At 48.1% G+C, this 24,525-nt stretch overlaps 2 protein-coding genes across 4 annotated transcripts in view; one reads left to right on the top strand and one right to left on the bottom strand.

The window, feature by feature from the left end:
• The window catches only part of LOC132833633 (polyhomeotic-like protein 2), a 470,309-nt gene that overhangs the window by 213,874 nt on the left and 231,910 nt on the right, over positions 1 to 24,525 (top strand). The gene's annotated exons all lie outside the window — the stretch shown is intronic.
• On the bottom strand, positions 2,404 to 24,185 carry LOC132833532 (RNA-binding protein 25-like; the record flags this gene model as incomplete). Its single annotated transcript, XM_060851893.1, has 2 exons — positions 2,404 to 2,454; positions 24,072 to 24,185. Coding segments are annotated over 2 exons (165 nt in total), but the record flags the coding sequence as incomplete, so codon positions are not given.

Here is a 24,525-nt window from a genome sequence, read left to right as displayed (position 1 = left end):
GCGCTCTCGCTCGCTTTTTCTGTCTCTCTCTCTCGCTCGCTTTTTCTCTCGCTCTGTCTCGCTTTTTTGCTCTCGCTCGCCTTTTCGTGCTCTCGCTTTTTTTCTCGCCTTTTCTGTCTCTCTCGCTTGCTTTTGTTCTCTCACTTGCTTTTTCTCTCCCTCGCTTTTTCTGTCTCGCTTTTTCTCTCGTTCTCGCTTTCTCTCTCACTTTTCTCTTTCGCTTTTTTTCCCTCTCTCTCACTCCCCTTTTCTCTCTCTCGCTTTTTCTCTTCTCTTTTGCTTTTTCCTCTCGCTTGCTTTTTCTCTCTCTCGCTGTTTCTTTTTGGCTCTCTCTCGCTTTTTCTGAATCTCTTGCTCGCTTTTTCTCTCTCTCTTGATTGCTTCTTCTGTCTCGCTCGCTTTTTCTGTCTCGCTCGCTTTTTCTGTCTCGCTCGCTTTTTCTGTCTCGCTCGCTTTTTCTGTCTGTCTCGCTCGCTTTTTTCTCTCGTTCGCTTTTTCTCTTGCTCGTTTTTTCTGTCTCGCTCGCTTTTTTCTCTCTGTCGCTCGCTTTTTCTGTCTCGGTCGCTTTTTCTGTCTGTCTCTCGCTTTTTTCTCTCGTTCGCTTTTTCTCTTGCTCGTTTTTTCTGTCTCGCTCGTTTTTTCTGTCTCGCTCGCTTTTTTCTCTCTGTCGCTCGCTTTTTCTGTCTCGCTCGTTTTTTCTGTCTCGCTCGTTTTTTCTGTCTCTCTCTTGCTCGCTTTTTCTCTCGCGCTCGCTTTTTCTCCCTCGCTTTTGCGCTCTCTCGCTCGCTTTTTCTGTCTGTCTCTCTTGCTTTTTTTCGCTCTCGCTCGCTTTTTCACTCTCGCTCGCTTTTTCTGTCTGTCTCTCTTGCTTTTTTTCGCTCTCGCTCGCTTTTTCACTCTCGCTCGCTTTTTCTCGCGCTCGCTTTTTTTTCTCGCTTTTTCTGTCTCGCTTGCTTCTTCTGTCTCGCTCGCTTTTTCTGTCTCGCTCGCTCGCTTTTTTCTCTCTCTTGCTCGCTTTTTCTCTTCCTCGCTTTTTCTGTCTCGCTCGCTTTTTCTGTCTCGCTCGCTTTTTCTGTCTCGCCTGCTTTTTCTGTCTCGCCTGCTTTTTCTGTCTCGCCTGCTTTTTCTGTCTCGCCTGCTTTTTCTGTCTCGCCTGCTTTTTCTGTCTCGCCTGCTTTTTCTGTCTCGCCTGCTTTTTCTGTCTGTCTCTCGCTTTTTTCTCTCTCTTGTTCGCTTTTTCTCTCGCTCTCTTGCTTTTCTGCTCTCTCGCTTTTCCGCTCTCTCGCTTTTTCTGTCTCTCTCTTTTTCTCTCACTCTGTCTCGCTCTCTCGCTCGCTTTTTTGCTCTCTCGCTCGCTTTTTTGCTCTCTCGCTCGCTTTTTTGCTCTCTCGCTCGCTTTTTCTGTCTCGCTCGCTTTTTCTGTCTCGCTTGCTTTTTCTCTCAGGTTCACTTTTTCTCTCGCTCGCTTTTTCTCTTGCTCTCTCACTTTTGCTCTCGCTCTCTCGCTTTTGCTCTCTCGCTCTCTCGTTTTTCCGCTCTCGCTTTTTCCGTCTCTCTCTTTCTTTTTCTCTCAGTCTCTCTCACTATTACTCTCTCGCTCGCTTTTTCTCTCTCTCGCTTGCTTTTTCTCTCTCTTTCTCTTGCTCGCTTTTTCCGTCTCGCTCGCTTTTTCCGTCTCGCTCGCTTTTTCCGTCTCGCTCGCTTTTTCTGTCTGTCTCTCTCTTTTTTTCTCTCTTGTTCGCTTTTTCTCTCTCGCTCGTTTTTTCTGTCTCGCTCGTTTTTCTGTCTCGCTCACTTTTTCTCTCTGTCTCTCGCTTTTTTTCTCTCTCTCGCTCGCTTCTTCTGTCTCGCTCGCTTCTTCTGTCTCGCTTGCTTCTTCTGTCTGGCTCTCACTTTTTTCTCGCTCGCATTTTCGCTCTCGCTTGCTTTTTCTGTCTCTTGCTCGCTTTTTCTCTCGCGCTCGCTTTTTCTCTCTCGCTTTTGCGCTCTCTCGCTCGCTTTTTCTGTCTGTCTCTCGCTTTTTTTCTCGCATGCTCGCTTTTTCTGTCTCGCTCGCTTATTCTGTCTCGCTCGCTTCTTCTGTCTGGCTCTCACTTTTTTCTCGCTCGCATTTTCGCGCTCTCGCTCGCTTTTTCTGTCTCTCTCTTGCTCGCTTTTTCTCTCGCGCTCGTTTTTTCTCTCTCGCTTTTGTGCTCTCCCGCTCGCTTTTTCTGTCTGTCTCTCGCTCGCTTTTTTGCGCTCTCGCTTTATTTTTCTCGCTTCTTCTGTCTCGCTCGCTTTTTCTGTCTGTCTCTCGCTTTTTTCTCTCTCTCGCTCGCTTCCTCTGTCTCGCTCGCTTCTTCTGTCTCTCTCGCTCGCTTTTTCTCTCTCGCTCGCTTTTTCTCTCGCTCGCTTTTTCTCTCTCACTCGCTTTTTCTGTCTGTCTCTCGCTTTTTTTCTCTCTCTCGCTTGCTTTTTCTGTCTCTCGCTCGCTTTTTTCTCTCGCTCGCATTTTCGCGCGCTCGCTCGCTTTTTCTGTCTCTCTCTCGCTTGCTTTTTCTGTCTCTCTCGCTCGCTTTTTTCTCTCGCTCGCATTTTCGCGCTCTCGCTCGCTTTTTCTGTCTCTCTCTCTCGCTCGCTTTTTCTCTCGCTCTGTCTCGCTTTTTTGCTCTCGCTCGCCTTTTCGTGCTCTCGCTTTTTTTCTCGCCTTTTCTGTCTCTCTCGCTTGCTTTTGTTCTCTCACTTGCTTTTTCTCTCCCTCGCTTTTTCTGTCTCGCTTTTTCTCTCGTTCTCGCTTTCTCTCTCACTTTTCTCTTTCGCTTTTTTTCCCTCTCTCTCACTCCCCTTTTCTCTCTCTCGCTTTTTCTCTTCTCTTTTGCTTTTTCCTCTCGCTTGCTTTTTCTCTCTCTCGCTGTTTCTTTTTGGCTCTCTCTCGCTTTTTCTGAATCTCTTGCTCGCTTTTTCTCTCTCTCTTGATTGCTTCTTCTGTCTCGCTCGCTTTTTCTGTCTCGCTCGCTTTTTCTGTCTCGCTCGCTTTTTCTGTCTGTCTCGCTCGCTTTTTTCTCTCGTTCGCTTTTTCTCTTGCTCGTTTTTTCTGTCTCGCTCGCTTTTTTCTCTCTGTCGCTCGCTTTTTCTGTCTCGGTCGCTTTTTCTGTCTGTCTCTCGCTTTTTTCTCTCGTTCGCTTTTTCTCTTGCTCGTTTTTTCTGTCTCGCTCGTTTTTTCTGTCTCGCTCGCTTTTTTCTCTCTGTCGCTCGCTTTTTCTGTCTCGCTCGTTTTTTCTGTCTCTCTCTTGCTCGCTTTTTCTCTCGCGCTCGCTTTTTCTCCCTCGCTTTTGCGCTCTCTCGCTCGCTTTTTCTGTCTGTCTCTCTTGCTTTTTTTCGCTCTCGCTCGCTTTTTCACTCTCGCTCGCTTTTTCTGTCTGTCTCTCTTGCTTTTTTTCGCTCTCGCTCGCTTTTTCACTCTCGCTCGCTTTTTCTCGCGCTCGCTTTTTTTTCTCGCTTTTTCTGTCTCGCTTGCTTCTTCTGTCTCGCTCGCTTTTTCTGTCTCGCTCGCTCGCTTTTTTCTCTCTCTTGCTCGCTTTTTCTCTTCCTCGCTTTTTCTGTCTCGCTCGCTTTTTCTGTCTCGCTCGCTTTTTCTGTCACGCCTGCTTTTTCTGTCTCGCCTGCTTTTTCTGTCTCGCCTGCTTTTTCTGTCTCGCCTGCTTTTTCTGTCTCGCCTGCTTTTTCTGTCTGTCTCTCGCTTTTTTCTCTCGCTCTCTTGCTTTTCTGCTCTCTCGCTTTTCCGCTCTCTCGCTTTTTCTGTCTCTCTCTTTTTCTCTCACTCTGTCTCGCTCTCTCGCTCGCTTTTTTGCTCTCTCGCTCGCTTTTTTGCTCTCTCGCTCGCTTTTTCTGTCTCGCTCGCTTTTTCTGTCTCGCTTGCTTTTTCTCTCAGGTTCACTTTTTCTCTCGCTCGCTTTTTCTCTTGCTCTCTCGCTTTTGCTCTCGCTCTCTCGCTTTTCCGCTCTTGCTTTTTCCGTCTCTCTCTTTCTTTTTCTCTCAGTCTCTCTCACTATTACTCTCTCGCTCGCTTTTTCTCTCTCTTTCTCTTGCTCGCTTTTTCCGTCTCGCTCGCTTTTTCCGTCTCGCTCGCTTTTTCTGTCTGTCTCTCTCTTTTTTTCTCTCTTGTTCGCTTTTTCTCTCTCGCTCGTTTTTTCTGTCTCGCTCGTTTTTCTGTCTCGCTCACTTTTTCTCTCTGTCTCTCGCTTTTTTTCTCTCTCTTGCTCGCTTTTTCTGTCTCGCTCGCTTTTTCTGTCTCGCTCGCTTCTTCTGTCTGGCTCTCACTTTTTTCTCGCTCGCATTTTCGCTCTCGCTCGCTTTTTCTGTCTCTTGCTCGCTTTTTCTCTCGCGCTCGCTTTTTCTCTCTCGCTTTTGCGCTCTCTCGCTCGCTTTTTCTGTCTGTCTCTTGCTTTCTCTCGTGCTCGCTTTTTCTGTCTCGCTCGCTTCTTCTGTCTCGCTCGCTTCTTCTGTCTGGCTCTCACTTTTTTCTCGCTCGCATTTTCGCGCTCTCGCTCGCTTTTTCTGTCTCTCTCTTGCTCGCTTTTTCTCTCACGTTCGCTTTTTCTCTCTCGCTTTTGTGCTCTCTCGCTCGCTTTTTCTGTCTGTCTCTCGCTCGCTTTTTTGCGCTCTCGCTTTATTTTTCTCGCTTCTTCTGTCTCGCTCGCTTTTTCTGTCTGTCTCTCGCTTTTTTCTCTCTCTCGCTCGCTTCCTCTGTCTCGCTCGCTTCTTCTGTCTGTCTCGCTCGCTTTTTCTCTCTCGCTCGCTTTTTCTGTCTGTCTCTCGCTCGCTTTTTTCTCTCGCTCGCATTTTCGCGCTCTCGCTCGCTTTTTCTGTCTCTCTCTCGCTTGCTTTTTCTGTCTCTCTCGCTCGCTTTTTTCTCTCGCTCGCATTTTCGCGCTCTCGCTTGCATTTTCGCGCTCTCGCTCGCTTTTTCTGTCTCTCTCTCTCGCTCGCTTTTTCTCTCGCTCTGTCTCGCTTTTTTGCTCTCGCTCGCCTTTTCGTGCTCTCGCTTTTTTTCTCGCCTTTTCTGTCTCTCTCGCTTGCTTTTGTTCTCTCACTTGCTTTTTCTCTCCCTCGCTTTTTCTGTCTCGCTTTTTCTCTCGTTCTCGCTTTCTCTCTCACTTTTCTCTTTCGCTTTTTTTCCCTCTCTCTCACTCCCCTTTTCTCTCTCTCGCTTTTTCTCTTCTCTTTTGCTTTTTCTCTCGCTTGCTTTTTCTCTCTCTCGCTGTTTCTTTTTGGCTCTCTCTCGCTTTTTCTGAATCTCTTGCTCGCTTTTTCTCTCTTTCTTGATTGCTTTTTCTGTCTCGCTCGCTTTTTCTGTCTCGCTCGCTTTTTCTGTCTCTCGCTTTCGTTTCTCTCTCTTGCTCGCTTTTTCTGTCTCGCTCGCTTTTTCTGTCTCTCTCACTTTTTCTGTCTGTCTCTCGCTTTTTTTCTCTCTCTCGCTTGCTTTTTCTGTCTCTCTCGCTCGCTTTTTTCTCTCGCTCGCATTTTCGCGCTCTCGCTCGCTTTTTCTGTCTCGCTCGCTTTTTCTGTCTCGCTCGCTTCTTCTGTCTCTCTCGCTCGCTTTTTCTCTCTCGCTCGCTTTTTCTCTCTCACTCGCTTTTTCTGTCTGTCTCTCGCTTTTTTTCTCTCTCTCGCTTGCTTTTTCTGTCTCACTCGCTCGCTTTTTTCTCTCGCTCGCATTTTCGCGCTCTCGCTCGCTTTTTCTGTCTCTCTCTCGCTTGCTTTTTCTGTCTCTCTCGCTCGCTTTTTTCTCTCGCTTGCATTTTCGCGCTCTCGCTCGCTTTTTCTGTCTCTCTCTCTCGCTCGCTTTTTCTCTCGCTCTGTCTCGCTTTTTTGCTCTCGCTCGCCTTTTCGTGCTCTCGCTTTTTTTCTCGCCTTTTCTGTCTCTCTCGCTTGCTTTTGTTCTCTCACTTGCTTTTTCTCTCCCTCGCTTTTTCTGTCTCGCTTTTTCTCTCGTTCTCGCTTTCTCTCTCACTTTTCTCTTTCGCTTTTTTTCCCTCTCTCTCACTCCCCTTTTCTCTCTCTCGCTTTTTCTCTTCTCTTTTGCTTTTTCTCTCGCTTGCTTTTTCTCTCTCTCGCTGTTTCTTTTTGGCTCTCTCTCGCTTTTTCTGAATCTCTTGCTCGCTTTTTCTCTCTCTCTTGATTGCTTCTTCTGTCTCGCTCGCTTCTTCTGTCTCGCTCGCTTCTTCTGTCTCGCTCGCTTCTTCTGTCTCGCTCGCTTTTTCTGTCTCGCTCGCTTTTTCTGTCTCTCGCTTTCTTTTCTCTCTCTTGCTCGCTTTTTCTGTCTCGCTCGCTTTTTCTGTCTCTCTCACTTTTTCTGTCTGTCTCTCGCTTTTTTTCTCTCTCTTGCTCGCTTTTTCTGTCTCGCTCGCTTTTTCTGTCTGTCGCTTTTTTTCTCTCTCTCGCTCGCTTTTTCTGTCTCGCTCGCTTTTTCTGTCTCGCTCGCTTTTTCTGTCTCGCTCGCTTTTTCTGTCTCGCTCACTTTTTCTGTCTGTCTCTCGCTTTTTTCTCTCTCTTGCTCGCTTTTTCTCACGCTCGCTTTTTCTCTCTCTCGCTCGCTTTTGCTCTCTCTCGCTCTTTCTGTCTCACTCGCTTTTTTTCTCCCTCTTGCTCGCTTTTTCTGTCTCTCTTTTTCTGTCTGTCTCTCGCTTTTTTTCTCTCTCTTGCTCACTTTTTGTCTCGCTCGCTTTTTCTGTTGCTCGTTTTTCTGTCTCTCTCACTTTTTCTGTCTGTCTCTCGCTTTTTTTCTCTCTTTGCTTTTTCTCTCGCTCGTTTTTTCTTTCTCGCTCGTTTTTTCTTTCTCGCTCGTTTTTTCTTTCTCGCTTGTTTTTTCTGTCTCGCTCGCTTTTTTCTCTCTCTCGCTCGCTTTTTCTGTCTCGCTCGCTTTTTCTGTCTCGCTCGCTTCCACTGTCTGTCTCTCGCTTTTTTCTCTCTCTCGCTCACTTTTTCTGTCTCGCTCGCTTTTTTCTCTGTCTCGCTTTTTTCTCTCCCTCGCTCGCTTTTTCTCTCTCTCTCCCTCGCTCGGTTTTTTCGGTCTGTCGCTCGGTTTTTTCTCTCTGTCGCTCGGTTTTTTCTCTCTGTCGCTCGGTTTTTTCTCTCTGTCGCTCGGTTTTTCTGTCTCTCTCGCTCCCTTTTTCTGTCTCGCTCGCTTTTTCTGTCTGTCTCTTGCTTTTTCTCTCGCTCGTTTTTTCTTTCTCGCTCGTTTTTTCTTTCTCGCTCGTTTTTTCTTTCTCGCTCGTTTTTTCTTTCTCGCTTGTTTTTTCTGTCTCGCTCGCTTTTTTCTCTCGCTCGCTTTTTCTGTCTCGCTCGCTTTTTCTGTCTCGCTCGCTTTTTCTCTCTCGCTTTTGCGCGCTCTCGCTCGCTTTTTCTGTCTGTCTCTTGCTTTTTTTCGCTCTCGCTCGCTTTTTCTGTCTCGCTCGCTTTTTCTGTCTCGTTCGCTTTTTCTGTCTGTCTCACTCGCGCTTTTTCTCGCTCGCTTTTTCTGTCTCGCTCGTTTTTCTGTCTGGCTTGCTTTTTCTGTCTGCCTCTCGCTTTTTTCTCTCTGGTTCACTTTTTCTCTCGCTCGCTTTTTCTCTCGCTCTCTCGCTTTTGCTCTTGCTCTCTCGCTTTTGCTCTCTCGCTTTTGCTCTCTCGCTTTTCCGCTCTCGCTTTTTCCGTCTCTCTCTTTCTTTTTCTCTAGGTCTGTCTCACTATTACTCTCTCGTTCGCTTTTTCTCTCTCTCTCTCGATCGCTTTTTCTGTCTCGCTCGTTTTTCTGTCTGTCTCTCGCTTTTTTCTCTCTCTTGTTCGCTTTTTCTGTCTCGCTCGTTTTTCTGTCTCGCTCACGTTTTCTGTCTCGTTCGCTTTTTCTGTCTGTCTCACTCGCGCTTTTTCTCGCTCGCTTTTTCTGTCTCGCTCGCTTTTTCTGTCTCTCGCGTTTTTTCTCTCTCGCTCGCTTTTTCTGTCTCGCTCGTTTTTCTGTCTGGCTTGCTTTTTCTGTCTGCCTCTCGCTTTTTTCTCTCTGGTTCACTTTTTCTCTCGCTCGCTTTTTCTCTCGCTCTCTCGCTTTTGCTCTTGCTCTCTCGCTTTTGCTCTCTCGCTTTTCCGCTCGCTTTTTCCGTCTCTCTCTTTCTTTTTCTCTAGGTCTGTCTCACTATTACTCTCTCGTTCGCTTTTTCTCTCTCTCTCTCGATCGCTTTTTCTGTCTCGCTCGTTTTTCTGTCTGTCTCTCGCTTTTTTCTCTCTCTTGTTCGCTTTTTCTGTCTCGCTCGTTTTTTCTGTCTCGCTCGTTTTTCTGTCTCGCTCACTTTTTCTCTCTGTCTCTCGCTTTTTTTCTCTCTCTTGCTCGCTTTTTCTGTCTCGCTCACTTCTTCTGTCTCACTCGCTTCTTCTGTCTGGCTCTCGCTTTTTTCTCGCTCGCATTTTCGTGCTCTCGCTCGCTTTTTCTGTCTCTCTCTTGCTCGCTTTTTCTCTCGCGCTCACGTTTTCTCTCGCTTTTGCGCTCTCTCGCTCGCTTTTTTGCGCTCTCGCTTTATTTTTCTCGCTTCTTCTGTCTCGCTCGCTTCTTCTGTCTCGCTCGCTTCTTCTGTCTCGCTCGCTTTTTCTGTCTGTCTCTCGCTTTTTTCTCTGTCTCGCTCGCTTCCTCTGTCTCGCTCGCTTCCTCTGTCTCGCTCGCTTCCTCTGTCTCGCTCGCTTCTTCTGTCTGTCTCGCTCGCTTTCTCTCTCGCTCGCTTTTTCTCTCTCGCTCATTTTTTCTGTCTCGCTCGCTTTTTCTGTCTCTCTCGCTCGCTTTTTTCTCTCGCTCGCATTTTCGCTCTCTCGCTCGCTTTTTCTGTCTCTCTCTTGCTTGCTTTTTCTCTCGCTCTGTCTCGCTTTTTTGCTCTCGCTCGCTTTTTTTCTCGCCTTTTCTGTCTCTCTTGCTTGCTTTTGTTCTCTCGCTTGTTTTTTCTCTCCCTCGCTTTTTCTGTCTCGCTTTTTCTCTCACGCTTTTGCTCTCTCTCTCGCCTTTTCTCTCTCGCGCTCTCGCTTTTTCTCTCTCGCTTGCTTTTTCTCCCTCTTTTTCTCTCGTTCGCTTTTTCTCTCGCTCACTTTGTCTCTCGCTCGCTTTTTCTCTCTCGTGCTCGCTTTTTCTCTCGCTCGTTCGCTTTTTCGCTTGCCCGCTTTTTCTCTCGCTCACTCCTTTTTTTTCTCTCGTGTTAGCTTTTTCTCTGGCACGCTTTCTCTCGCTCGCTTTTTCTCTCTCGCTTTTTTGCCCTTTCTCGCTTTTTCTGTCGTTCGCTCGCTTTTTCTCTCGCTCTTTCTCTCTCGTGCTTGCTTTTTCTCCTGCTCGCTTTTTCGCTCGCTTTTTCTCTCGCGCTTTTCTTGTCACACTCTCACTTTCTCTCTTGCTGTCTCTCTCTTGCTTTTTCTGTCTGTCTGCGTCTCTTGCTTTTTCTCTCTCTCGCTTTTTCTCTCGCGCCTTTTTTGTCTGTCTCTCTCTCACGCTTTTTCTGTCTCTCTCGTTTTTTTCTTTCTCTCTCTTTTTCTCTCTCGTTTTTTCTATCTGTCTCTCTTGCTTTTTCTTTCTCTCTCGCTTTTTCTGTTTCTCTCTCTTGCTTTTTCTGTCACTCTCTCACTTTTTCTTTCTCTCACGCATTTTCTCTCTCGCTTTTTCTGTCTGTCTTTCTTTCGCTTTTTCTGTCTCTCTCGCTGTCTCGCGTTTTCTGTCTGTGTGTGTCTCTCTCTCTCTCTCTCTCTCTCTCTTGCTTTCTCTTTCTCTCTCTCTCGCTTTCTCTTTCTCTCTCTCTCTCTCGCTTTTTCTGTCTCTCTCGCTTTGTCTCTCTCGCTTTTTCTCTTTTTCTCTCTCGCTTTAGCTCTCACTTTTTCTGTCTCACTCTTGCTTTTTCTGTCTCGCGCTCTCGCTATTTCTCGCTTTTCTCCCTCTTTTTCACCCTTGCTCGCTTTTTCACGCTTGCGTTTTTTCTCGCTTCTTCTGTCTCGCTCGCTTCCACTGTCTGTCTCTCGCTTTTTTCTCTCTCTCGCTCACTTTTTCTCTCTCTCTCCCTCGCTCGGTTTTTTCGGTCTGTCGCTCGGTTTTTTCGGTCTGTCGCTCGGTTTTTTCGGTCTGTCGCTCGGTTTTTTCGGTCTGTCGCTCGGTTTTTTCTCTCTGTCGCTCGGTTTTTTCTCTCTGTCGCTCGGTTTTTTCTCTCTGTCGCTCGGTTTTTCTGTCTCTCTCGCTTTTTCTGTCTGTCTCTTGCTTTTTCTCTCGCTTGCATTTTTGCTCTCGCGCTCTCGCTTTTTCGCGCTCTCGCTTTTTCTCCCTCGCGCTCTCGCTTTTGCGCTCTCGCTTTTTCTCTCGCTCTCTTGCTTTTCCGCTCTCTCGCTTTTCCGCTGTCTCTCTCGCTTTTCCGCTGTCTCTCTCGCTTTTCCGCTGTCTCGCTCGCTTTTTCTGTCTCGCTCGCTTTTTCTGTCTCGCTCGCTTTTTCTGTCTGTCTGTCGCTCGCTTTTTCTGTCTCGCTCGCTTTTTCTGTCTGTCGCTCGCTTTTTCTCTCGCTCGCATTTTCTCCCTCGCGCTCTCGCTTTTGCTCTCTCGCTTTTTCTCTTGCTCTCTTGCATTTCCGCTGTATCGCTCGTTTTTTCTGTCTCGCTCGTTTTTCCTGTCTCGCTCGTTTTTCCTGTCTCGCTCGTTTTTCTGTCTCGCTCGCTTTTTCTGTCTGTCTCGCTCGCTTCTTCTGTCTCGCTCGTTTTTTCTGTCTTGCTCGCTTTTTCTTTCTCTCTCTCTCGCTTTTCTCTCGCTCGCTTTTTCTCTCCCTCGTGCTCTCTCTCTCTCTGTCTCGCTCGCTTTTTCTGTCTCGCTCGCTTTTTCTGTCTCGCTCGCTTTTTCTGTCTCGCTCGCTTTTTTTCTCTCTCTCGCTCGCTTTTTCTGTCTCGCTCGCTTTTTCTGTCTGTCTCTCGCTTTTTTTCTCTCTCTCGCTCGCTTTTTCTGTCTCGCTCGCTTTTTCTGTCTGTCTCTCGCTTTTTTTCTCTCTCGCTCGCTTTTTCTGTCTCGCTTGCTTTTTCTCTGTCTCTCGCTTTTTCTCTTGCTCGCATTTTCACTCTCGCTTTTTCGCACTCTCGCTTTTTCTCTCTCGCTTTTTCTCTTGCTTTTGCTCTCTCGCTCTCTCGCTTTTTCTGTCTCTCTCTTTCTTGCTTTTTCTCTCGCTCTGTCTCGCTATTTCTCTCTCTCGCTCGCTCGCTTTTTCTCTCTCTCGCTCGCTTTTTCTCCCTGTCTCTTGCTTTTTCTCTCTCTCTCTCGCTCGATTTCTCTCTCTCTCGCTCGATTTTTCTCTCTCTCTCGCTCGATTTTTCTCTCTCTCTCGCTCGATTTTTCTCTCTCACTCGCTCGCTTTTTCTCTCTCTCTCGCTCGATTTTTCTCTCTCACTCGCTCGCTTTTTCTCTCCCTCGCTTTTTCTCTCCCTCGCGCTCGCTCGCTTTTTCTGTCTCGCTCGCTTTTTCTGTCTGTCTCTCGCTCGCTTCTTCTGTCTCGCTCGCTTTATCTCTCCCTCGCTCGCTTTTTCTTTCTCTCGCTTTTTCTTTCTCTCGCTCTCTCTCTCTGACTCGCTTGCTTTTTCTGTCTGACTCGCTCGCTTTTTCTCTCTCGCTCGCACGCTTTTTCTGTCTCGCTCGCTTTTTCTGTCTGTCTCTCACTTTTTCTCTCGCTCGCATTTTCGCTTTCGCTCTCGCTATTTCGCGCTCTCGCCTTTTCTCCCTCGCTCTCTCGCTTTTGCTCTCTTGGTTTTTCTCTCGCGCTCTCGCTTTTTCTCTCGCAGTCTCGCTTTTTCTCTCTCGCTCTCTCGCTTTTCCGCTCTCTCGCTTTTCCGCTCTCTCGCTTTTCCGCGCTCTCGCTTTTCCGCGCTCTCGCTTTTCCTGTCTCTCTCTTTCTTGCTTTTTCTCTCGCTCTGTCTCGCTATTTCTCTCTCTCGCTCGCTTTTTCTCTCTCTCGCTCGCCTTTTCTCCCTGTCTCGTGCTTTTTCTCTCTCCCTCGCTCGCTTTTTCTCTCCCTCGCTCGCTTTTTCTTTCTCTCTCTCTCTCTGTCTCTGTCTCTGTCTGTCTCGCTCGCTTTGTCTGTCTCGCTCGCTTTGTCTGTCTCGCTCGCTTTGTCTGTCTCGCTGGCTTTTTCTGTCTGTCTCGCTGGCTTTTTCTGTCTGTCTCGCTCGCGTTTTCTGTCTCGCTCGCTTTTTCTGTCTCGCTCGCTTTTTCTGTCTCGCTCGCTTTTTCTGTCTGTCTCTCGCTTTTTCTCTCGCTCGCAATTTCGCTCTCGCTTTTTCTCCCGCGCTCTCGCTTTTTCTGTCTCTCTCTTTCTTGCTTTTTCTCTCACTCTGTCTCGCTTTTTCTCTCACTCTGTCTCGCTTTTTCTCCCTCGCTCGCTTTTTCTCTCCCTCGCTCGCTTTTTCTTTCTCTCTCCCTCTCTCTCTCTCTCTCTCTCTGTCTCGCTTGCTTTTACTCTCTCTCGCTCGCTTTTTCTCTCCCTCGCTCGCTTTTTCTTTCTTTCTCTCTGTCTCGCTCGCTTTTTCTGTCTGTCTCGCTCGCTTTTTCTGTCTGTCTCGCTCGCTTTTTCTGTCTGTCTCGCTCGCTTTTTCTGTCTGTCTCTCGTTTTTTCTCTTGCTTTTTCGCGCTCTCGCTTTTTCTCCCTCGCTCTCTCGCTTTTTCTCCCTCGCTCTCTCGCTTTTTCTCTCTCGCTCTCTCGCTTTTTCTCTCTCGCTCTCTCGCTTTTCCGCGCTCTCGCTTTTCCGCACTCTCGCTTTTTCTGTCTCTCTCTTTCTTGCTTTTTCTCTCACTCTGTCTCTCTATTTCTTTCCCTCGCTCGGTTTTTCTCCCTTGCTCGCTTTTTCTCTCTCTCGCTCGCTTTTTCTTTCTTTCTCTCTCCCTCTCTCTCTGTCTCGCTCGCTTTTTCTGTCTCGCTCGCTTTTTCTGTCTCGCTCGCTTTTTCTGTCTCGCTCGCTTTTTCTGCCTGTCTCTCGCTTTTTTTCTCTCTCTCACTCCCTTCCTCTGTCTCGCTCGCTTTTTCTGTCTGTCTCTCGCTTTTTTCTCTCTCTTGTTCGCTTTTTCTCTTGCTCTCTCGCTTTTCCGCGCTCTCGCTTTTCCGCGCTCTCGCTTTTCCACGCTCTCGCTTTTCCGCGCTCTCACTTTTTCTGTCTCTCTCTTTCTTGCTTTTTCTCTCACTCTGTCTCTCTTTTTCTCTCTCTCGCTCGCTTTTACTCCCTCGCTCGCTTTTTCTCTCTCCCTCTCTCTCTCTCTTTCTGTCTCACTTGCTTTTTCTCTCTCTCGCTCGCTTTTTCTCTCCCTCGCTCGCTTTTTCTTTCTCTCTCTCTCTCTCTCTCTCTCTGTCTCGCTCGCTTTTTCTGTTTCGCTCGCTTTTTCTGTCTCGCTCGCTTTTTCTGTCTCGCTCGCTTTTTCTGTCTGTCTCTCGCTTTTTCTGTCTGTCTCTCGCTTTTTCCTCTCTCTTGTTCGCTTTTTCTCTCGCTCTCTCGCTTTTCTGCTCTCTCGCTTTTCCGCGCTCTCACTTTTTCTGTCTCTCTCTTTCTTGCTTTTTCTCTCACTCTGTCTCACTTTTTCTCTCTCTCGCTCGCTTTTTCTCCCTCGCTCGCTTTTTCTCTCCCTCGCTTGCTTTTTCTTTCTCTCTCCCTCTCTCTCTCTCTCTTTCTCTCTCGCTTGCTTTTTCTCTCTCTCGCTTGATTTTTCTCTCCCTCGCTCGCTTTTTCTTTCTCTCTCTCTCTCTCTCTCTCTCTCTCTCTGTCTCGCTCGCTTTTTCTGTCTCGCTCGCTTTTTCTGTCTGTCTCTCGCTTTTTGTCTTGCTTTTTCGCGCTCTCGCTTTTTCTCTCTCGCTCTCTCGCTTTTCCGCGCACTCGCTTTTCCACGCTCTCGCTTTTTCTGTCTCTCTCTTTCTTTTTCTCTCGCTCTGTCTCGCTATTACGCGCTCTCTCGCTTTTTCTCCCTCGCTCGCTTTTTCTCCCTCGCTCGCTTTTTTCTGTCTGTCGCTCGGTTTTTTCTCTCTGTCGCTCGGTTTTTCTCTCTGTCGCTCGCTTTTTCTGTCTCTCTCGCTCCCTTTTTCTGTCTCGCTCGCTTTTTCTGTCTGTCTCTTGCTTTTTCTCTCGCTCGCATTTTTGCTCTCGCGCTCTCGCTTTTTCGCGCTCTCGCTTTTTCTCCCTCGCGCTCTCGCTTTTGCGCTCTCGCTTTTTCTCTCGCTCTCTTGCTTTTCCGCTCTCTCGCTTTTCCGCTGTCTCTCTCGCTTTTCCGCTGTCTCTCTCGCTTTTCCGCTGTCTCGCTCGCTTTTTCTGTCTCGCTCGCTTTTTCTGTCTGTCTCTCGCTCGCTTTTTCTGTCTGTCTCTCGCTCGCTTTTTCTGTCTGTCTCTCGCTCGCTTTTTCTGTCTCGCTCGCTTTTTCTGTCTGTCGCTCGCTTTTTCTCTCGCTCGCATTTTCGCTCTCGCGCTCTCGCTTTTTCGCGCTCTCGCTTTTTCTCCCTCGCGCTCTTGCTTTTGCTCTCTCGCTTTTTCTCTTGCTCTCTTGCTTTTCCGCTGTCTCGCTCGTTTTTTCTGTCTCGCTCGTTTTTTCTGTCTCGCTCGTTTTTTCTGTCTCGCTCGTTTTTTCTGTCTCGCTCGTTTTTTCTGTCTCGCTCGTTTTTCCTGTCTCGCTCGCTTTTTCTGTCTGTCTCGCTCGCTTTTTTATCTCTCTCTTGATCGCTTCTTCTGTCTCGCTCGTTTTTTCTGTCTTGCTCGCTTTTTCTTTCTCTCTCTCTCTCTCGCTTTTCTCTCGCTCGCTTTTTCTCTCCCTCGTGCTCTCTCTCTCTCTGTCTCGCTCGCTTTTTCTGTCTCGCTCGCTTTTTCTGTCTGTCTCTCGCTTTTTCTCTCTCTCGCTTTTTCTGTCTCGCTTGCTTTTTCTCTGGCTCGCATTTTCACTCTCGCTTTTTCGCACTCTCGCTTTTTCTCTCTCGCTTTTTCTCTTGCTTTTGCTCTCTCGCTCTCTCGCTTTTTCTGTCTCTCTCTTTCTTGCTTTTTCTCTCGCTCTGTCTCGCTATTTCTCTCTCTCGCTCGCTCGCTTTTTCTCTCTCTCGCTCGCTTTTTCTCCCTGTCTCTTGCTTTTTCTCTCTCTCTCTCGCTCGATTTTTCTCTCTCACTCGCTCGCTTTTTCTCTCCCTCGCTTTTTCTCTCCCTCGCGCTCGCTCGCTTTTTCTGTCTCGCTCGCTTTATCTCTCCCTCGCTCGCTTTTTCTTTCTCTCGCTTTTTCTTTCTCTCGCTCTCTCTCTCTCTGTCTCGCTTGCTTTTTCTGTCTGTCTCGCTCGCTTTTTCTCTCTCGCTCGCACGCTTTTTCTGTCTCGCTCGCTTTTTCTGTCTGTCTCTCACTTTTTCTCTCGCTCGCATTTTCGCTTTCGCTCTCGCTATTTCGCGCTCTCGCCTTTTCTCCCTCGCTCTCTCGCTTTTGCTCTCTTGGTTTTTCTCTCACTCTCTCGCTTTTTCTCTCGCTGTCTCGCTTTTTCTCTCTCGCTCTCTCGCTTTTCCGCTCTCTCGCCTTTTCTGTCTCTCTCTTTCTTTCTTGCTTTTTCTCTCGCACTGTCTCGCTATTTCTCTCTCTCTCGCTCGCTTTTTCTCTCTCTTCATGACTTCTTCTGTCTCGCTCGCTTCTTCTGTCTCGCTCGTTTTTTCTGTCTCGCTCGCTTTTTCTTTCTCTCTCTCTGTCTCGCTCGCTTTTTCTCTCGCTCGCTTTTTCTCTCCCTCGCGCTCGCGCTCTCTCTCTCTCTCTTTCTCCCTCGCTCGCTTTTTCTCTCTCTCTTGATCACTTCTTCTGTCTCGCTCACTTCTTCTGTCTCGCTCACTTCTTCTGTCTCGCTCGTTTTTTCTGTCTCTCGCTTTTTCTTTCTCTCTCTCTGTCTCGCTCGTTTTTTCTGTCTCGCTCGCTTTTTCTGTCTGTCTCGCTCGCTTTTTCTCTTGCTCGCATTTTTGGTCTCGCTTTTTCGCGCTCTCGCTTTTTCTCCCTCGCTCTCTCGCTTTTTCTCTTGCTTTTGCTCTCTCGCTTTTCCACTCTCGCTTTTTCTGTCTCTCTCTCTCTTGCTTTTTCTCTCGCTCTCTCTCACTATTTCTCTCTCTCTCGCTTTTTCTCCCTCGCTCGCTTTTTCTCTCTCTCGCTCGCTATTTCTCCGTCTCTTGCTTTTTCTCTCTCTCTCGCTCGCTTTTTCTCTCCCTCGCTTTTTCTCTGTCTCGCTCGCTTTCTCTGTCTCGCTCGCTTTCTCTGTCTCGCTCGCTTTCTCTGTCTCGCTCGCTTCTTCTGTCTCGCTCGCTTTTTCTGTCTCTCGCTTTTTTCTCTCTCGCTCGCTTTTTCTCTCTCTCACTCGTTTTTTCTGTCTCGCTCGTTTTTTCTGTCTCGCTCGTTTTTCCTGTCTCGCTCGCTTTTTCTGTCTGTCTCGCTCGCTTTTTTATCTCTCTCTTGATCGCTTCTTCTGTCTCGCTCGTTTTTTCTGTCTTGCTCGCTTTTTCTTTCTCTCTCTCTCTCTCGCTTTTCTCTCGCTCGCTTTTTCTCTCCCTCGTGCTCTCTCTCTCTCTGTCTCGCTCGCTTTTTCTGTCTCGCTCGCTTTTTCTGTCTGTCTCTCGCTTTTTCTCTCTCTCGCTTTTTCTGTCTCGCTTGCTTTTTCTCTGGCTCGCATTTTCACTCTCGCTTTTTCGCACTCTCGCTTTTTCTCTCTCGCTTTTTCTCTTGCTTTTGCTCTCTCGCTCTCTCGCTTTTTCTGTCTCTCTCTTTCTTGCTTTTTCTCTCGCTCTGTCTCGCTATTTCTCTCTCTCGCTCGCTCGCTTTTTCTCTCTCTCGCTCGCTTTTTCTCCCTGTCTCTTGCTTTTTCTCTCTCTCTCTCGCTCGATTTTTCTCTCTCACTCGCTCGCTTTTTCTCTCCCTCGCTTTTTCTCTCCCTCGCGCTCGCTCGCTTTTTCTGTCTCGCTCGCTTTATCTCTCCCTCGCTCGCTTTTTCTTTCTCTCGCTTTTTCTTTCTCTCGCTCTCTCTCTCTCTGTCTCGCTTGCTTTTTCTGTCTGTCTCGCTCGCTTTTTCTCTCTCGCTCGCACGCTTTTTCTGTCTCGCTCGCTTTTTCTGTCTGTCTCTCACTTTTTCTCTCGCTCGCATTTTCGCTTTCGCTCTCGCTATTTCGCGCTCTCGCCTTTTCTCCCTCGCTCTCTCGCTTTTGCTCTCTTGGTTTTTCTCTCACTCTCTCGCTTTTTCTCTCGCTGTCTCGCTTTTTCTCTCTCGCTCTCTCGCTTTTCCGCTCTCTCGCCTTTTCTGTCTCTCTCTTTCTTTCTTGCTTTTTCTCTCGCACTGTCTCGCTATTTCTCTCTCTCTCGCTCGCTTTTTCTCTCTCTTCATGACTTCTTCTGTCTCGCTCGCTTCTTCTGTCTCGCTCGTTTTTTCTGTCTCGCTCGCTTTTTCTTTCTCTCTCTCTGTCTCGCTCGCTTTTTCTCTCGCTCGCTTTTTCTCTCCCTCGCGCTCGCGCTCTCTCTCTCTCTCTTTCTCCCTCGCTCGCTTTTTCTCTCTCTCTTGATCACTTCTTCTGTCTCGCTCACTTCTTCTGTCTCGCTCACTTCTTCTGTCTCGCTCGTTTTTTCTGTCTCTCGCTTTTTCTTTCTCTCTCTCTGTCTCGCTCGTTTTTTCTGTCTCGCTCGCTTTTTCTGTCTGTCTCGCTCGCTTTTTCTCTTGCTCGCATTTTTGGTCTCGCTTTTTCGCGCTCTCGCTTTTTCTCCCTCGCTCTCTCGCTTTTTCTCTTGCTTTTGCTCTCTCGCTTTTCCACTCTCGCTTTTTCTGTCTCTCTCTCTCTTGCTTTTTCTCTCGCTCTCTCTCACTATTTCTCTCTCTCTCGCTTTTTCTCCCTCGCTCGCTTTTTCTCTCTCTCGCTCGCTATTTCTCCGTCTCTTGCTTTTTCTCTCTCTCTCGCTCGCTTTTTCTCTCCCTCGCTTTTTCTCTGTCTCGCTCGCTTTCTCTGTCTCGCTCGCTTTCTCTGTCTCGCTCGCTTTCTCTGTCTCGCTCGCTTCTTCTGTCTCGCTCGCTTTTTCTGTCTCTCGCTTTTTTCTCTCTCGCTCGCTTTTTCTCTCTCTCACTCGTTTTTTCTCTCTCTGTCTCTCTCGCTTTTTCTGTCTGTCGCTCGCTTTTTCTCTCTCGCTCGCTTTTTCTCTCTCTCTCGCTCGCTTTTTCGCTCTCTCGCTCGCTTTTTCTCTTGCTCGCATTTTCGCTCTCGCTTTTGCTCTCTCGCTTTTTCTCTCGCTCTCTCGCTTTTCCGCTCTCTCGCTTTTTCTGTCTCTTTCTTTCTTGCTTTTTCTCTCTCTGTCTCGCTATTTCTCTCTCTCTCTAGCTTTTTCTCCCTGTCTCTTGCTTTTTATCTCTCTCTCGCTCGCTTTTTCTGTCTCTCGCTCACTTTTTCTCACTCTCTTGATCGCTTCTTCTGTCTCGCTCATTTTTTTCTGTCTTGTTTGCTTTTTCTTTCTCTCTCTCTCGCTTTTTCTCTCCCTCGCGCGCTCTTTCCCTCTGTCTCGCTCGCTTTTTCTGTCTCGCTCGCTAGCTTTTTGTCTCACTCGCTTTTTCTGTCTGTCTCTCGCTTTTTCTGTCTGTCTCTCGCTTTTTCTCTTGCTCGCATTTTCGCTCTCGCTCTTTCGCGCTCTCGCTTTTTCTCCCTCGCTCTCTCGCCTTATCTCTCGCTTTTGCGCTCTCGCTTTTTCTCTCGCTCTCTCGCTTTTCCGCTCTCTCGCTTTTTCTGTCTCTCTCTTTCTTGCATTTTCTTTCTCTCTCTCTGTCTCGCTATTTCTCTCTCTCTCTAGCTTTTTCTCACTCGCTCGCTTTTTCTCTCTCTCGCTCGCTTTTTCTCCCTGTCTCTTACTTTTTATCTCTCTCTCGCTTGCTTTTTATCTCTCTCTCGCTTTTTCTCTCTCTCGCTCGCTTTTTCTCTCTCTCGCTCGCTTTTTCTCTCTCTCGCTCGCTTTTTCTCTCTCTCTTGATCGCTTCTTCTGTCTCACTCGTTTTTTTCTGTCTCACTCGTTTTTTTCTGTCTCGCTCGTTTTTTCTGTCTCGCTCGTTTTTTCTGTCTCGCTCGCTTTTTCTGTCTGTCTCTCGCTTTTTTTCTCTTTCTTGCTCGCTTTTTCTCCCTGTCTCGCTCGATTTTTCTCTCTCTCTCGCTCGCTTTTTCTCTCCCTCGTGCGCTCTCTCACTCTGTCTCGCTATTTTTCTCCCTCGCTCGCTTTTTCTCCCTCACTCGCTTTTTCTCCCTGTATCTTGCTTTTTCTTTCTGTCTCGCTCGATTTTTTTCTCACTCTCTCGCTCGCTTTTTCTCTCCCTCGTGCTCTCTCTCTCTGTCTCGCTCGCTTTTTCTGTCTGTCTCTCGCTTTTTCTCTCTGTCTCGCTCGCTTTTTCTGTCTCGCTCGCTTTTTCTGTCTCGCTCGCTTTTTCTGTCTCGCACGCTTTTTCTGTCCTGCTCGCCTTTTCTGTCTCGCTTGCTTTTTTTCTCTCTCTTGATAGCTTCTTCTGTCTCGCTCGCTTCTGCTGTCTCGCTCGTTTTTTCTGTCTCTCGCTTTTTCTTTCTCTCTCTGTCTCGCTCGTTTTTTCTGTCTCGCTCGTTTTTTCTGTCTCGCTCGCTTTTTCTGTCTCGCTCGCTCGCTTTTTCTCTCCCTCGTGCTCTCTCTCACTCTGTCTCGCTCGCTTTTTCTGTCTTGCTCGCTTTTTCTGTCTGTCTCGCTCGCTTTTTCTCTTGCTCGCATTTTTGGTCTCGCTTTTTCGCGCTCTCACTTTTTCTCCCTCGCTCTCTCGCTTTTTCTCTTGCTTTTGCTCTCTCGCTTTTCCACTCTCGCTTTTTCTGTCTCTCTCTTTCTTGCTTTTTCTCTCTCTCTCGCTCGCTTTTTCGCTCGCTCGCTCTCTCTCCCTCGCTCGCTCTCTCTCCCTCGCTCGCTTTTTCTGTCTCGCTCGCTTTTTCTGTCTCGCTCGCTTTTTCTGTCTCGCTCGCTTTTTCTGTCTCGCTCGCTTTTTTCTCTCGCTTGCTCGCTTTTTCTCTCTCTCGCTTTTACTGTCTGTCTCTCTCGCTTTTTCTGCCTCTCTCGCTTTTTCTGTCTCTCTCGCTTTTTCTGTCTGTCACTCGCTTTTTCGCTCTATCGCTCGCTTTTTTGCTCTCTCGCTCGCTTTTTCTGTCTCTCGCTTTTTCTCTTGCTCGCATTTTCACTCTCGCTCTTTCGCGCTCTCGCTTTTTCTCCCTCGCTCTCTTGCTTTTGCTCTCTCGCTCTCTTGCTTTTGCTCTCTCGCTCTCTTGCTTTTGCTCTCTCGCTCTCTCGCTTTTGCTCTCTCGCTCTCTCGCTTTTTCTCTCGCTCTCTCACTTTTTCTGTCTCGCTCGCTTTTTCTGTCTCGCTCGCTTTTTCTGTCTGTCTCGCTCGCTTTTTTCTCTGTGTTGCTCGCTTTTTTCTCTCTCTTGCTCGCTTTTTCTCTCTCTCCCTCGCTTGCTTTTTCTCTCTCTCTCTGTCTCGCTTGCTTTTTCTGTCTGTCACTCGCTTTTTTCTCTCTCGCTCGCTTTTTCTGTCTGTCTCTCGCTTTTTCTCTCTCTCGCTCGCTTTTTCTGTCTGTCGCTCGCATTTTCGCTCTCGCTTTTTTGCGCGCTCGCTTTTTCTCCCTCGCGCTCTCGCTTTTTCTCTCACTTTTGCTCTCTCGCGTTTTCTCTCGCTCTCTCGCTTTTCCTCTCGCTCTCTCGCTTTCCCGCTCTCTCGCTTTCCCGCTCTCTCGCCTTTTCTGTCTCTCTCTTTCTTTCTTGCTTTTTCTCTCGCACTGTCTCGCTATTTCTCCCTCTCTCTCTCTCTCTTTTTCTCCCTCGCTCGCTTTTTCTCTCTCTCTTGATCGCTTCTTCTGTCTCGCTCGTTTTTTCTGTCTCGCTCGTTTTTTCTGTGTCGCTCGCTTTTTCTTTCTCTCTCTGTCTCGCTCGCTTTTTCTCTTTCTCGCTCGCTTTTTCTCTCGCTCGCTTTTTCTCTCCCTCGCGCTCTCTCTCTCTCTCTCTCTCTCTGTCTCGCTCGCTTTTTCTGTCTCGCTCGCTTTTTTTCTCTCCATCGCTTTTTCTGTCTTGCTCACTTTTTCTGTCTTGCTCGCTTTTTCTGTCTTGCTCGCTATTTTTCTCTCTTGATCGCTTCTTCTGTCTCGCTCGCTTCTTCTGTCTCGCTCGTTTTTTCTGTCTCTCGCTTTTTCTTTCTCTCTGTCTCGCTCGTTTTTTCTGTCTCGCTCGTTTTTTCTGTCGCGCTCGTTTTTTCTGTCTCGCTCGTTTTTTCTGTCTGTCTCGCTCGCTTTTTCTCTTGCTCGCATTTTTGGTCTCGCTTTTTCGCGCTCTCGCTTTTTCTCCCTCGCTCTCTCGCTTTTTCTCTTGCTTTTGCTCTCTCGCTTTTCCACTCTCGCTTTTTCTGTCTCTCTCTTTCTTGCTTTTTCTCTCGCTCTGTCTCGCTATTTCTCTCTCTCGCTTTTTCTCCCTCGCTTGCTTTTTCTCTCTCTCGCTCGCTTTTTCTCCCTGTCTCTTGCTTTTTCTCTCTCTCTCGCTCGCTTTTTCTGTCTCGCTCGCTTTTTCTGTCTCGCTCGCTTTTTCTGTCTCGCTCGCTTTTTCTGTCTGTCTCGCTCGCTTTTTCTGTCTATCTCGCTCGCTTCTTCTGTCTCGCTCACTTCTTCTGCCTCGCTCGCTTCTTCTGTCTCGCTCGCTTTTTCTGTCTCTCTTGCTCGCTTTTTCTCTCTCTGTCTCTCTCGCTTTTTCTGTCTGTCGCTCGCTTTTTCTCTCTCTCTCGCTCGCTTTTTCGCTCTCTCGCTCTCTTTTTCGCGCTCTCGCTCGCTTTTTCTCTTGCTCGCATTTTCTCTCTCGCTTTTGCTCTCTCGCTTTTTCTCTCGCTCTCTCACTTTTGCTCTCTCGCTCTCTCGCTTTTTCTCTCGCTCTCTCGCTTTTCCGCTCTCTCGCTTTTTCTGTCTCTCTCTTTCTTGCTTTTTCTCTCTCTCTGTCTTGCTATTTCTCTCTCTCTCTAGCTTTTTCTCCCTCGCTCGCTTTTTCTCTCTCTCGCTCACTTTTTCTCACTCTCTTGATCGCTTCTTCTGTCTCGCTCGTTTTTTTCTGTCTTGCTCGCTTTTTCTTTCTCTCTCTCTCTCGCTTTTTCTCTCCCTCGCGCGCTCTCTCCCTCTGTGTCGCTCGCTTTTTCTGTCTCGCTCGCTAGCTTTTTGTCTCACTCGCTTTTTCTGTCTGTCTCTCGCTTTTTCTGTCTGTCTCTCGCTTTTTCTGTCTGTCTCTCGCTTTTTCTCTTGCTCGCATTTTCGCTCTCGCTCTTTCGCGCTCTCGCTTTTTCTCCCTCGCTCTCTCGCCTTTTCTCTCGCTTTTGCGCTCTCGCTTTTTCTCTCGCTCTCTCGCTTTTCCGCTCTCTCGCTTTTTCTGTCTCTCTCTTTCTTGCATTTTCTTTCTCTCTCTCTGTCTCGCTATTTCTCTCTCTCTCTCTAGCTTTTTCTCACTCGCTCGCTTTTTCTCTCTCTCGCTCGCTTTTTCTCCCTGTCTCTTGCTTTTTATCTCTCTCTCGCTCGCTTTTTCTCTCTCTCGCTCGCTTTTTCTCACTCTCTTGATCGCTTCTTCTGTCTCGCTCGTTTTTTTCTGTCTCGCTCGCTTTTTCTGTCTCGCTCGCTTTTTCTGTCTCGCTCGCTTTTTCTGTCTCGCTCGTTTTTTCTGTCTCGCTCGCTTTTTCTGTCTCGCTCGCTTTTTCTGTCTGTCTCTCGCTTTTTTTCTCTCTCTTGCTCGCTTTTTCTGTCTCGCTCGCTTTTTCTGTCTCGCTCGCTTTTTCTGTCTGTCTCTCGCTTTTTTTCTCTCTCTTGCTCGCTTTTTATCCCTGTCTCGCTCGATTTTTCTCTCTCTCGCTTGCTTTTTCTCTCGCTCGCTTTTTCTCTCTCTCGCTCGCTTTTTCTCACTCTCTTGATCGCTTTTTCTGTCTCGCTCGCTTTTTCTGTCTTGCTCGCTTTTTCTGTCTGTCTCGCTCGCTTTTTCTCTTGCTCGCATTTTTGGTCTCGCTTTTTCGCGCTCTCACTTTTTCTCCCTCGCTCTCTCGCTTTTTCTCTTGCTTTTGCTCTCTCGCTTTTCCACTCTCGCTTTTTCTGTCTCTCTCTTTCTTGCTTTTTCTCTCTCTCTCGCTCGCTTTTTCGCTCGCTCGCTCGCTCGCTCGCTCTCTCTCCCTCGCTCGCTCTCTCTCCCTCGCTCGCTTTTTCTGTCTCGCTCGCTTTTTCTGTCTCGCTCGCTTTTTCTGTCTCGCTCGCTTTTTCTGTCTCGCTCGCTTTTTCTGTCTGTCTCTCGCTTGCTTCTTCTGTCTCGCTCGCTTTTTCTGTCTCGCTCGCTTTTTTCTCTCTCTTGCTCGCTTTTTCTCTCTCTCGCTTTTACTGTCTGTCTCTCTCGCTTTTTCTGTCTCTCTCGCTTTTTCTGTCTCTCTCGCTTTTTCTGTCTGTCACTCGCTTTTTCGCTCTATCGCTCGCTTTTTTGCTCTCTCGCTCGCTTTTTCTGTCTCTCGCTTTTTCTCTTGCTCGCATTTTCACTCTCGCTCTTTCGCGCTCTCGCTTTTTCTCCCTCGCTCTCTTGCTTTTGCTCTCTCGCTCTCTTGCTTTTGCTCTCTCGCTCTCTTGCTTTTGCTCTCTCGCTCTCTTGCTTTTGCTCTCTCGCTCTCTCGCTTTTGCTCTCTCGCTCTCTCGCTTTTTCTCTCGCTCTCTCACTTTTTCTGTCTCGCTCGCTTTTTCTGTCTCGCTCGCTTTTTCTGTCTGTCTCGCTCGCTTTTTTCTCTGTGTTGCTCGCTTTTTTCTCTCTCTTGCTCGCTTTTTCTCTCTCTCCCTCGCTTGCTTTTTCTCTCTCTCTCTGTCTCGCTTGCTTTTTCTGTCTGTCACTCGCTTTTTTCTCTCTCGCTCGCTTTTTCTGTCTGTCTCTCGCTTTTTCTCTCTCTCGCTCGCTTTTTCTGTCTGTCGCTCGCATTTTCGCTCTCGCGCTCTCGCTTTTTTGCGCGCTCGCTTTTTCTCCCTCGCGCTCTCGCTTTTTCTCCCTCGCGCTCTCGCTTTTTCTCTCACTTTTGCTCTCTCGCGTTTTCTCTCGCTCTCTCGCTTTTCCTCTCGCTCTCTCGCTTTCCCGCTCTCTCGCTTTCCCGCTCTCTCGCCTTTTCTGTCTCTCTCTTTCTTTCTTGCTTTTTCTCTCGCACTGTCTCGCTATTTCTCCCTCTCTCTCTCTCTCTTTTTCTCCCTCGCTCGCTTTTTCTCTCTCTCTTGATCGCTTCTTCTGTCTCGCTCGTTTTTTCTGTCTCGCTCGTTTTTTCTGTGTCGCTCGCTTTTTCTTTCTCTCTCTGTCTCGCTCGCTTTTTCTCTTTCTCGCTCGCTTTTTCTCTCGCTCGCTTTTTCTCTCCCTCGCGCTCTCTCTCTCTCTCTCTCTGTCTCGCTCGCTTTTTCTGTCTCGCTCGCTTTTTTTCTCTCCATCGCTTTTTCTGTCTTGCTCACTTTTTCTGTCTTGCTCGCTTTTTCTGTCTTGCTCGCTATTTTTCTCTC

This window comes from Hemiscyllium ocellatum, chromosome 37 (genome assembly GCF_020745735.1).
Source record: "Hemiscyllium ocellatum isolate sHemOce1 chromosome 37, sHemOce1.pat.X.cur, whole genome shotgun sequence".
Taxonomy (NCBI): domain Eukaryota; kingdom Metazoa; phylum Chordata; class Chondrichthyes; order Orectolobiformes; family Hemiscylliidae; genus Hemiscyllium; species Hemiscyllium ocellatum.
The sequence above is the reverse complement of the archived record's forward strand: the minus strand, read 5'-3'. Positions and strand labels throughout refer to the sequence as shown.